This window comes from Trichomycterus rosablanca, chromosome 2 (assembly GCF_030014385.1).
Source record: "Trichomycterus rosablanca isolate fTriRos1 chromosome 2, fTriRos1.hap1, whole genome shotgun sequence".
Lineage (NCBI taxonomy): Eukaryota > Metazoa > Chordata > Actinopteri > Siluriformes > Trichomycteridae > Trichomycterus > Trichomycterus rosablanca.
This window is the reverse complement of record NC_085989.1, coordinates 9,479,926-9,492,740: the sequence shown is the minus strand read 5'-3', so window position 1 is coordinate 9,492,740 and position 12,815 is coordinate 9,479,926. Positions and strand designations below refer to the sequence as shown.

Below are 12,815 nucleotides of genomic sequence, written 5' to 3'. Positions count from 1 at the left end.
CGCGATTAATCTCAGAATTTCATATAGTTAATCGCGATTAATCACATTTATAAATTTCAATTTTTAAAAAAGGAGGTGGTTTTAATGTTATGGCTGATCGGTGTACATACACTAACATACACAAAAACTCATTCACAATCAACACAGTGTTGTTCCCTGGGTTCTGACAACTCATACTAGTGACTATATTACTTGCATCTTTGCACAATATTACATTGTTTTTGCACCTTATTCTCACCTTATTCTACCTGCTGCTATATAAACCCTACGCTGCTAACTGGATATCAGAATACGTTTTTATTAGGACTGTCGAAGTTAACGCGATAATAATAACGCGTTCCAGTGTTGCCAGATTGGGCGGTTATCCGCCAAATTGGGTGGATTTTGTTGGAAAACAATTTAATAGCATTTAAATAACACTTCTGTTTAAAAGAAAATATTCAGTTTTAAGAAGCACCAGCATTGTAGAAGGATATTAAAAGTGAAGTAAATTTTCAATGCTGATTTGGCTTAATAGTGTTGGTCAGTCTGTATCATATTCTTGAAATGATCAAGTATTGCAAAGGAATATCTTTGAAATTCTTCCTCATAATGTTAAGGTTGCTATATTTTGGTTTTTCACTTGTTAGGGAAAATTAAGAGAGAAAAAAGCTTATTATTATCGTGCGTGTGATATATATCATTTACGTGATCTGCGTATCACGTTACCACTGTGTGTTGTACGTCACTGAGCTGATATGTGTATCAGGTGACCAGCGGGTAACGGCGTGTTATGTTTAAGTGTGATGCTCCAAGTTGTGGATTGAGCAATAAAGACAACACGTTCTCCACATAACTAGTGTCATTTGTATTTCGTGGTTAAGTACAAAACATAACAATGCGGGTCTTCGTGATGTAATTCTACATGGCACTCACTGCCTGTATAGGTAAATTTTCCTGTATAGAATTTGCGTTAACGGCACTATTTTTTTAAATCACGTTAAATTGAGATTGCGTTAATGTGTTATTATCGCGTTAACTTTGACAGCCCTAGTTTTTGTTTTTTTTTATCAAAGTTTGTTTTTGTTTTTTAATACAATTTAAAAAAAAAAAAAAAAAAGAAAAAAAAAAAAGTCCCCTTCCCCCCAGACCAAACATGAGTATTCAAACTTAAAATACAGCCAGTATACAATAAATTAAAACAGAAAATGCCATCACATTAAAGTTACATATGTCAATGATACCGTCGTGCCGTTAGCCCCCATCTCCCCAATATGTGCCAGAAAGGGCTGCCAGATATTATAGAATTTCTCGGTAGACCCCCGGACAGTGTATCTAATCTTCTCCAGTCTGAGATGACTAGCGACCTCTGTAAACCACTGGCAATATTGACAGCCCTAGTTTTTAATGCTGCCCCACCTGAGCAGCTTCATTACTTTTTTTCAAATCCTATCCAAGTTTCCAATGGAAGACCTAGGTTGTGATCCCTCTTAACTACCTTCTCCTTTCATTTTTTCAAAAATACATTATTATTTTTTCCTCTTTTCTCTTTCTTTTGAATTACATTGGCTTGTAATAATAATAAAGGTCATTGAACTAACATTGTCAAGCTAACCACTGATATTCGAATGAAACGTGTGTCAACTCTTGAATGGCATAAATCCCTGTGTATAGAGTGATTTTGACCCATCTACATTAAATACACCTAACTGTATAGTGATTTAAAAAATGAACATGTTAATAATTCATTTATTTATTTGAATTTTTTGTTGAGGTATTTCATTTTTGTCATTCAAGATACTATTTTAAGCCGCTCAGGTGGCGCAGCGGTAAAACACACGGTAGAACACCAGAGCTGGGATCTCGAATACATCGCATTGAATCTGAGCAGCCACATGAACAACGATTGGCCTGTTGTTCAGATAGGGGTGGGATTAAGCCGGATAGGGACTCTCTCATAACTAGACTGAGACTCAGTAATTAGCACTACACTGATATATATATATCAGTGTAGTGCTAATTACTGAGTCTCAGTCTAGTGCTGATGCTGATTCTGTTTGGCCAGCCATCGGTCTACACTGTTTCTCGCCCCTCGCGTACACTTGGTCCCTGGTAAAGAAGGGTAACTAAATGTAGCACAGGTACTCATGTACAGTATGGGTCAGCTGGCAATGGAAACAACCACTATGGGATGCTGGGATGTGGGATCATGGATTTAAAAATGTACAGTGCCACAGGGTACCAGCCATTGGAAAAGGAGCAAAAGTTCACATATTTGACTAAATGTGCTATACATTAATCAAATAAATATTGATGAGAACAATTTTTAAGAAGAATCCTCGCACGTCCACTTTCTCTCACTGTAGCCCCAAGCGGACTTCAAATCCCAAGAGCTTGAGCACTCATCACCGCTAATGTGCTACATATGACTCCTGGGCTATTTACCCAAGCCAGGAGGTCAGTTCCCCCCTGAGTCATTGATCTTGCATGAGCCAGGCGGTAAGGTAGACGGCCAGTGTTGCGTACTACCCTATTAAAATTACTAGAGAATTTTAAGAGAGCTCTCTATATCTGGAATAACCCTGTTCTCTTGCCTCTGCATGAGCTGTCTATCAAATCTGTGGTCTTTTTTTTAAACAAGTTGCTGGTTTGTACATGCTGTAGGGCGCTCACTCTAGACTCTGTACAACCTTGAATCCTGCCTTAGGCAATATAAATATTGCTTTTTATGGTTTGTTCTTTTTTATAGTCACACTTTGTTTGACATTTTGTTCAGCCCCTGCACTTGGGTTCAGAATCAGCTTGCTGGCTGTCTGTCTATTTATAGATGGATGGATGGATAGATAGATACTTTATTTATCCCAAGGGAAATTATTTAACATGTTTTTTGCCACCCTCTTGTCTGGAAAAAAAGTGACACAAACTAAAGAATAAACACTATAGTAGTAGTACAACACTGATGGAGCTACTGGAGAGGCTGCCACTCGAGACGGCGTCTAGCCTAGACTAGACTTTGTTCATCTGTCTGCGTATCTAATCATTTATCATTTTTCTTTTTTTTTAAAAATATTTTCTTTATGCATTTTCTCCCCTTTTTCTCCCTTTTTAGCGCGTCCAATTGCCCGATTCACCAATGCCGATCCCCGCTCTGATTGAGGAGAACGAAGCTAACCCACACCCCCTCCGACACGTGGGCAGCATGCCGTATGCATCTCATCACCTACACTTTGACGAGTGCAGTGCAGCTCAGCGTTGTGTACGGAGAGACACACCCCGAGAGCACTCTTTTCTCATCTCTGTGCAGGCGCCACCAATCAGCCAGCAGAGGTCGTAATTGCACCAGTCATGAGAGAGAGACCCCATCCGGCTTAGTCCCGCCCATATCTGAACAACAGGCCAATCGTTGTTCATGTGGCCGCTCAGCCTAGCCGGCAGGCAGAGCTGAGATTCGATACGATGTATTCGAGATCCCAGCTCTGGTGTTCTAGTGTGTGTTTTTACCGCTGCGCCACCTGAGCGGCCATATATAATTTTTCTAAAAGGAAATAATAATAGTGTAAAAGTCATCAATTCCTAATGCACATCTAAATCTCTGGGTATCTGAGGCTCCACATTCACAACAGGATGTTGTTTTTCTGAATGACTCTCAGTGTATTTAATAATAATAGCGATGAGCATGACTAATTATCTGTTTTGTCTTTATCCAATCAGGTTGAAGGTGACGAGGGCCGGGCAGCCAGGAAAGGACGACACAGCCGCAATCCAACAAAGATTTCTTTCTTTCCGACTTGCCACCCTCCTCCCCACCCTGTCTACGCCTACCGGACGCCTGCACCCCCAGTCTTAACAACTTCACTGCTTTCTAACGCATCATATTTACTCAGCCCGGCCCCGTTTTCGCACATCCCCAATGGATCAGAGGACACAGGGAGGAGGGCCCACCACACCACCCCCACTCCCCGCCAATGCCCTACCGGTCGAGCACGAGAAGGACGGAACAGGTGGAAGGAAGGAGGACGAGGATGAGAACAAGAAGCTGGAAAAAGAGAAAGAGGGCGTGTCGGGTGACCGTTGCAACTCAGGTGGACCCAGTAATAATAATAATCAGCAGCAGCAACATCAACAATCTCCACAATTCTCTGTCAAAGAGACCAACTACTCAGAAGGCAACGTCAAGCTAAAGATAGGCCTCCAGGCAAAGCGGATGAAGAAGCCTCCTAAAATCCTCGAGAACTACGTGTGCCGGCCGGCCTTTCGAGCAACCGTTAGACACGGGAGCCGAGGCGGGGGACGGGGTAAAGCCCGGGGGGGAGCGACCGATGGAAGTAGCAGCACTGCTAGTACGCCACACATTAAGGAAGAAGAGAAAGGACCATCCATTAACCACGGAACTCTTCAACCCTCCTGTGTTCCAGCGAATACCGCACCCACAGCTTCTCAGTCTCCAGTCATTTCCACAATTGCCGCGACTTCTGTAAACGGAACTGCACAAAGTAAAAAGGTAAGCAGGCTTTACACAGGTGGGCGCTCGGGCACACCACTGCTGGAATCCCTAGTCCTTGAGTTCAAATCCCAGCTAGGGCGGCACGGTGGCTAAGTGGGTAGCACTGTCGCCTCACAGCAGGAAGGTCCTGGGTTCGATCCCCAGTTTGCATGTTCTCCCCTTGTCTACGTGGGTTTAGTGCTCCGGTTTCCTCCCACAGTCCAAAGACATGCAAGTGAGGTGAATTGGAGATGCTAAATTGTCTAAACCTTGTAAACTGATTAACCTTGTGTAACTACCGTTCCTGTCATGAATGTAACCAAAGTGTAAAACATGACGTTAAAATCCTAATAAACAAACAAACAAATCCCAGCGGTGCTATCGACTGGCCGGGTGCCTACACAGACACACGATTGACTGTGTGTCTGTAAGGGGAGGGACAAAGGTCGAATCAGGGCTCCTCGTTGCTTTAGCAATTGCGACCTCTCCGCATGCTACACTGCTATCTGTGAGACCCGCCCCTGGCAGGTGAAAAGAAGCGTTTTTGTTGCTTCTATTTTTGCTCCTACAGTGGAAGAATAATGTAAAATAGTCGCCCTGATTTAAACATTGCAAACTGACCACCAGATATGAACTTGAAACACACCCCCTTCAACACATTCGTAGTATCCAACTGCTTTTTTTCACCTGCCCAGAGCAGCTTCACAAAGGGGATGGTACAGCATATGGATAGTCATGCACTGATCTCCATTATTCCCCTGACCAGCCTGCAGAGGCCGCAATTGCAGCAGTAATCGAGTAATCCCTTTGGCTGTCCCACCCTCAGACATAGCTAGGGATGTCCCGATCCGATCTCAAAGATCGGAATTGGGGCCGATCAAGGCATTTTTTAACTGATCGGTATCGGCTTTACTAAACCCGATCCTAATCCCGATCTTTTGTTTTACGTCAGCATGTCCGCTGTGTGGAAATAGTTTGAATTGGAAAGTGAAACAAGTCCAGCAGCGACGTGTAACGTCTGCAATGCGAGCGTTTCACGAGGCGGTGGGAGCAGAGCTGCGTTCATTACTGTAGAATTTTACTGTCTATATGGTGTGTGAGTCGAGGATCACTCCGGTTTACAAAACAATAACTTTTAATCCGAGTATGAAAACTTCAGGACCATAACATACAGCGTTACCATGTTACAAGACTGAACGACATCTCCGTATCAAGCACTCTGATTGGCTTAGTTATGTAACCGAGCATCATAGTGATGCACTTGCTTAATAAAGAAATAAATACACGGTATATTAACAAATTGTCGGGAGCAGAACACTTTATTAATCTATTCCATGCACTATGGAAGCCCTAAAGGGTCAAAACACACCCACTTCGCGTAGAAACGTCCATCAAACCATTGTCACAATACAAGCACTTTAAGAACTGGTTTTCCTTCATAACAAAATAGAGCCTTTCCATTTTATTTTGGTATTCAGGTTTTACTGTAATGCTGTTAAGTAACTTATTTGCTTGTTTTTTTATATTCAAGTTAAGCTGCTACACCACTTTTGAGTGGAGATTTCTGTTCATTGTAGTGCATCACGGCATTAAACAGAATTATGTTCTTTGAATGTAGTTCAAAGTGAAACTGTAATTATCTCACTCATTTTGAGTGTTCTAGTTTTACTACCACAATGCTGCACTAAGTTTGGTTACTTTTATTTTGTAAAAATAAATGAACAATAAGCAATAGCTTGGATACAGGCAATTTTTTTCCTACAATTTTTTTGCAACCCAGATATTTTCTTTGGCCTAAATTACCCTAAAGTTGTTTTATTTCTGTATGAATTCTCTATAGTTGTCTAACAAATGCTAAACAAGTTGATTGATGAAGTCCACCAATCCCTTCTTATTCACTCATACTTTGGTGGATTTGCATGTGAGGTCGGCTTCGCGTACGGAAGGCCATGCCCCGAACTCTGCTCTCCTCCACTTTTTGTACAGGTGCCCTGGGCAACCGAGGTCCTTACACAGCGTTAAAGACCCCACCCTTTTTAGTCCTGTCTTTCCCACACAGCAGACTAGAGGCCAATTTTGTCTGGTCTGCTCCAGACATTAGCCAATTGTGCCTGCTAGAGGGCGCCCAGTTGACTGGTAGCAGAGCCGAGATTCGAACTCTGGAGCTTCGAATCTCGGCACTGGTGTGCTAGCACAGTGGTCCTCAACCACCGGGCTCAACCCACGATACAGAGCCGTGGGTCATTTATTACCGGGCTGGGCAGAAAAAAAAAAAATAATTAGAGATCGCTACAAGAGCAATTAAATTTCCAATACTCTTTGGGTGTTATTGTTTCTAATCACCACTAGGTGGGAGCAGCGTCTCGTTGCACTGAATAAGCTTAGGATTCACGCTGATTTTCCACTCTATAGTTATTCTATTTTAAATCCTCCTCCGCCGGTCCGTGAAATTATATCTTATATCTTATCTTAATTATTCTTGATGTTGATGTACTATTTTGATTTTGTACTATGATTTGTATGGTGTATGTACGTATTTGTTTTGATTATTTGTCTTATGTAAAGCGTCTGAGTATCTTGAAAAGCGCTATATAAATAAAATGTATTATTATTATTATTATTATATGAAACTGGTCCGTGGTGCAAAAAAGGTTGGGGACCACTGTGCTAGCAGATTATCCCACTATGCCACCTAGGCGCCTAAAAGTTAAAATTTTAAACTTTAAAAAGTTCACGATAACATTTACTTTGTGTCTTGTATTTTGTATTGCTTCTCATTCAATAACTTGCTGTTTTTTACTCTAGGGTACTCCAAAGCTGGCTTGCAAGTCAGAAGGAAAGACAGTTGTGAAATCCTTCGCATCTTCAGAGAAACCCCTTAACTTCCACAGCTCCGTATCAGACATCAAATCGCATTCCTCTGGAAAGAAGAGTCTCGTACCCCAACCCAACCCTTCATCCCCCGCACCATCTCCTGTTCCTAGAGCGTCAACGCCACACGACCCCAAAATCGATGGACTCACAAAACCACCTCAGTACATTTACACTGACAGCCAGAAGGAGCAGGAGAGAGGAGTTCAGAACTGGGGGAGTCCTACAGTCACGGAGAAACTCGCACAGCTTATAGCCATCTGCCCGCCTGCTAAGTGCCCTAAGCCCAAAGCCCGCAAAGTGAACCCTGCTTCAGCACAATGCAGCTCCCCTCCTCTGATCTCTAATTTGCAGCGGCCCGAGCGGGCCATGGCCAACCGAAACACATACTCCCGCCTGGCTCACCTCGCTCCTCCTCCACCGGTGTCACGACCCCCAGGTCGTCCGTATGGCTCACGAAACAAAGACAGCATCCTGGAGAAGCTCTCGGGCATCCCTAGACAAGAGGACGTTGATGGACCCGTAAAGGAGTCGATTATTATTCCTGCAGCTTCCTATGGCAGCAGTTGCTTAACTAGCAGCAATGACAGCAAAGACTGTGATAATAGCATAGGAATGAAGTCACACTCTCACCTTGAGCACTGCTCCCCTCATTCATCCACATCTTCTTTTTTCTCTTCCTCCGCCTTAGAAAGAATAGGGAGTATAAACAGCCTTCATGGGACACCTGCCCCCCTTGGTTTACAGATCAGACCAAGCCCCATAGAAACAGATGATAGTGTAGAGAGAGAAAAAAATAAAGACGTTGATCATCTTAAATGCTTAAGCAAAAGTTCTTCCCCCACATTGTCAGCGAAGCAGGACACTAAAGAGATAGGTAATGTAGCTTCACCTAGAGAGAGAGAAAAGAGCTCAAGTCCAGACAAGCGAAGTCCCACTCAGATAGATCACACTACCAGAGAACATAGTCCTCCAGAGTCTGCCAAACACATTGCTTCTCCTTTTGACACTTCTGGTACAAGTAGCACCCTAGCACCACTTTGTGATGACGATGACCCTGCGTCCCCTCCATCACCAGCTGAGCAAGACTCTAAACCTTTGAAAAAACGCCGGGGTCGAAGACCTCGTTGGACTAAGGCGGTTAGTCGCATGCACCGGGCAGTGGAAGATGATACTTCTAGTCAACCTGAAGCTACCACACCGCAACCTGCAAATCCTATTTCCTCATCACCTGTTCGCCGGCCTGTAGGGAGGCCCTCCAATGTCGATTGTGTGCTCCCTGCTAACTCCGAACTCTGTTCACCACCACCCAAGAAAAGGGGTCGGCCTAAATCCAAAATGCCAACCCTGGATGAACCTGTACGTGGTCGCCCATCTCTCAAAGTGTCCCCTTCAAAAGTATACTCCTTACCCAAGTCCAAAGAGGAGCAGGATCCTCCTGTCTTGCACCCAGAAGTAGATCTAAATCCCCCTAAACCCATGCCACGAAAGCGAGGCAGACCGAAACGTCTGCCTCCGACGCTGCCACAGGAGACCCAGCCTCCGACGCTAGCTCCGGAGTCGGCAGACGATGTGGCAGGCGACAAGGGCTTCAACAACGTGGGCAATGGGCAGCTTATAATGAAGACGCTCATAGGCAAGATCAACAAAATGAAGACGGTAAAGCGAAAGCGGTTCCTTAACCAGATCCTCTCCGGGTCAGGTTCAGGAACCGAGCAAGATACGACTAAAAGTGCGAGCATGTCAGCGACCGGGGGTGCGGCAACACAGTCTCTCTCCTCAATTGCTGCAAATTTTAGTGGCAAGCATGGACCTCAGATTAATGTGAGCAAAAAAGGGACAATATACATGGGTAAAAGAAGAGGTCGCAAACCAAAAACACCAGCCAACCCTTCGCCAGGTGCCCCTACACCGCCACCTGAACCCTTTTTGACCCCAAACACCTCTTCTCCACATCACTCACACCAGTCTCAGGTGTCACAAAACCAGCAACACCAGGTTCCCCCATCTGACATCTTCCCCTCTCCGTCGCTTTCACAGTCCAGTGGGGGTCAAAGCCCTATCAGCGATGCTAGTTTTGTGGAGCCGGGTTCAGGGAGCTTCATGTCTCATTCGCACTACACCCATTCCCATCAGGGCCACCACTCGTTTCCTTTTACCCCACCGACATTTTCGGCACCTTCCACTCGTACTCTCGGGGCTTCCACGTCTGCACCCTCCTCTCAGAAAAAATCTTCCTGTAGAGGCCACCACCATTACTACAGACAACATTATCACTGCCCTAAGATCTCACCTCCGAGGCCATTACTGCCTACCTCTCCTGCTCCTCTTAGTGAGCTGAAAGAGGCCACGCCTTCCCCGGTCAGCGAGTCTCACAGTGAGGAGACTGTCCCAAGCGACAGTGGCATTGGAACCGATAACAACAGCACTTCTGATCGTGGTGAGAAAGCTGGAAGTGTCAGTGGGTTAGCCGGTTTAGGGGCCCCACAGAGCATGACCGGGGGATTACTAATGCCTGGTATAATGGGGTCATCTGTGGGCGTTGGGGTAGGGCATAACTCTAGAGGAAGTAGAAGACATTCATCCTCTGTGCTTCTCGATTGCCCCTCTCCGACGACATCTCCGCTCGGAGCAATGTCATCACCTGACCCACGCCGGCCATGCCCAGTGGCTCCTTCTTCTTCGATAGGCCACAAAGAGAAGCACAAGCATAAGTGCAAACGCAGAAGCCATGGCTGCCCAGGTTACGATAAGCTGAAAAGGCAAAAGCGCAAACGCAAGAAAAAGTACTTGCAGCTACGGTCTCGAAGGCAGGATCCTGACTTCCTGGCTGAGCTCGATGAGATATGCGTGCAGCTAGGTGAAATAAGAATTTCACACCGCACTCCTGCCCTTCGCTTGGGCAGCAGTTTAGGTTTCGGATCAGGAGCAGCTGGTACAAGTCACGGAAGTAGTATAGCTGGGAACAGAGCAGGCAGTAGTATTGGAAGTGGCACCAACCCCCCACCTCATCATTACCTACATAGAGATCTTTTGCCCACTATCTTCAGGATCAACTTTAGCGGGTACTATTCACCTCACCCAGCCTATCCTTGCGATTCTTTGCACTATGTACGTAAGCCTGATCTCAAGAAAAAACGTGGAAGGCCCCCGAAGCTGCGAGAGTCGATGTCAGACGTGCCTTTTGTTCATGGACTAGGGTTCCCCCTTTCCAGTGGAGGGTTTTATCCCTCATATAGCGTCCCATACTCTTCTGCTCCTCTCGGACTCGGATATTATCGAGGCTATCCCCCGGCCAGTGCACTCTTCGCCCACCCACACCACCAGACTCCACATTCGGTCCCATCCCACCACAGCCACCATTCCCCTTCCTTCCCCCCACCTCCTCCCCCTTCATACGTTCATCATCATCACCCATCGCACCTTCTTCTTAACCCTTCTAAGTTCCACAAGAAAAAACACAAGCTGCTACGACAAGAGTATCTTTCCGGTGGTCGTTCAACACTACTCTACCCTTCCTCTGAACTGTCGTTCGGGTGGCACCACAAACACAAGCACAGGCACAAGCACCGTGACCGTTGCGCAGAAGAAGAGGGCGATGACGGTGGAGGAGCTGGAGATGGCGGCGGAGGAAGAAGTGGTAGCGAGAGCATGGGAGCCGGAAGAATGGATCGAGCAAGAAGAGGAGGAAGCATCGAATCACTCCAGCGTTACGGTTTTGGTCAGGATGGCTCCACTGACCCTAGCGCCAAGAAAAAGGTGGCAGCCCCTTCCGGTAACTCCCCTTCTTCCTCTTCGTCATCCTCAGCGGAACGCTACAAGCAGAAGGATAGCTCTACGGCATGCCTAGTGCCTTCAAGGCTATCCCTGAGCCAAGGGAATCGAGGGCATCACAACGTGGACTCCTGGTTTAGGATGGGCAGCTATGATTATGATTATTCCAAGCTCTCCCATAATCAGACTCCTAGCCAGGGGGTATTCTCCGATGGACACACGCAAAATTCGATGCAGTGCTCGGACAGCGAGGAAGACGAGCATACTTCAGCTAACGAGGAAGACGATTCAGGCCCCAGACACACCAACCTGTTTGCTTCTGCCCTCAGTCGGACTTCTCTTAGAGGTAACCGGAGGGGCAAGGGTGGGAACACGGAGGTCCCGAACCTGACACGGTTGGACAGGTCACAGAGGAAAGAACGCTCCACATCTGCTGAGAAGAAAGAGTCAGGTAAGTGACTAGCCCCTGTTGGGCCCTTGAGCAAGGCCATTAAACCTGAATTTCAGTCTCCAGGCACTCTAAAGTCAGAGGCTTAGGTCTAGAAGTGGATGAAAATGTTTTCTTAGTGTAGTTAAGGTACAGTAATCAGAACGTTATTGGTTCAAGCCCCACATCTACCAGCTTGCCAGTGTTGGGCCCTTGAACAAGGCCCTTAATCCTGAATTTCAGTCTCTAGGCGCTCTAGAGACAAGTGGATATTATACAGTGATCAGCCATAACATTAAAACCACCTCCTTGTTTCTACACTCACTGTCCATTTTATCAGCTCCACTTACCATATAGAAGCAGTTCTACAATTACTGACTGTAGTCCATCTGTTTCTCTACATACCTTTTTAACCTGCGTTCAGGACCCCCACAGGACCACCACAGAGCAGGTATTATTTAGGTGGTGGATCATTCTCAGCACTGCAGTGACACTGACATGGTGGTGGTGTGTTAGTGTGTGTTGTGCTGGTATGAGTGGATCAGACACAGCAGTGCTGCTGGAGTTTTTAAATACCGTGTCCACTCACTGTCCACTAGACACTCCTACCTAGTTGGTCCACGTCGTAGATGTAAAGTCAGAGACGATCGCTCACCTATTGCTGCTGTTTGAGTTGGTCATCTTCTAGACCGTCATCAGTGGTCACAGGACGCTGCCTATGGGGTGCTGTTGGCTGGATATTTTTGGATGGTGGACTATTCTCAGTCCAGCAGGGACAGTGAGGTGCTTAAAAACTCTGTCAGCATTGCTGTGTCTTATCCACTCATAACAGCACAACACACACTAACACACCACCACCATGTCAGTGTCACTGCAGTGCTGAGAATGACCCACCACCCAAATAATACCTGCTCTGTAGTGGTCCTGTGGGGGTCCTGACCATTGAAGAACAGCATGAAAGGGGGCTAACAAAGCATGCAGAGAAACAGATGGACTACAGTCAGTAATTGTAGAACTACAAAGTGCTTCTATATGGTAAGTGGAGCTTATAAAGTAGTCAACAGGTTGAAAAGTAAAATGTAATGAAAAAATGTAATATTGGTTAAAATGTACCTTACTAGTGTCACATTTTTTTTCAAAGCCTGATCAAAGTTCAAGCTGAATGACAAATGAATTGCACTGTTAAATCCATCCATTATTAATGACTGCTTGTCGAAGCCAAAGGACGCACAGTACCATTACTTAGCAACCAGGATGTAGATAAATACAGGGTATGGTAGA

At 45.6% G+C, this 12,815-nt stretch overlaps 1 protein-coding gene across 5 annotated transcripts in view; it reads left to right on the top strand.

Moving 5' to 3' along the window:
- Positions 1–12,815, top strand: part of ash1l (ash1 (absent, small, or homeotic)-like (Drosophila)) — a 68,114-nt gene that overhangs the window by 16,976 nt on the left and 38,323 nt on the right. For all 5 annotated transcript variants that reach the window (XM_063010972.1, XM_063010968.1, XM_063010971.1 and 2 more), the window contains 2 exons: positions 3,691–4,480; positions 7,268–11,558. In XM_063010972.1, the coding sequence (XP_062867042.1) occupies positions 3,890–4,480; positions 7,268–11,558 (4,882 nt within the window). In that variant the 5' untranslated portion in view covers positions 3,691–3,889. The remainder of the gene's footprint in view (positions 1–3,690; positions 4,481–7,267; positions 11,559–12,815) is intronic.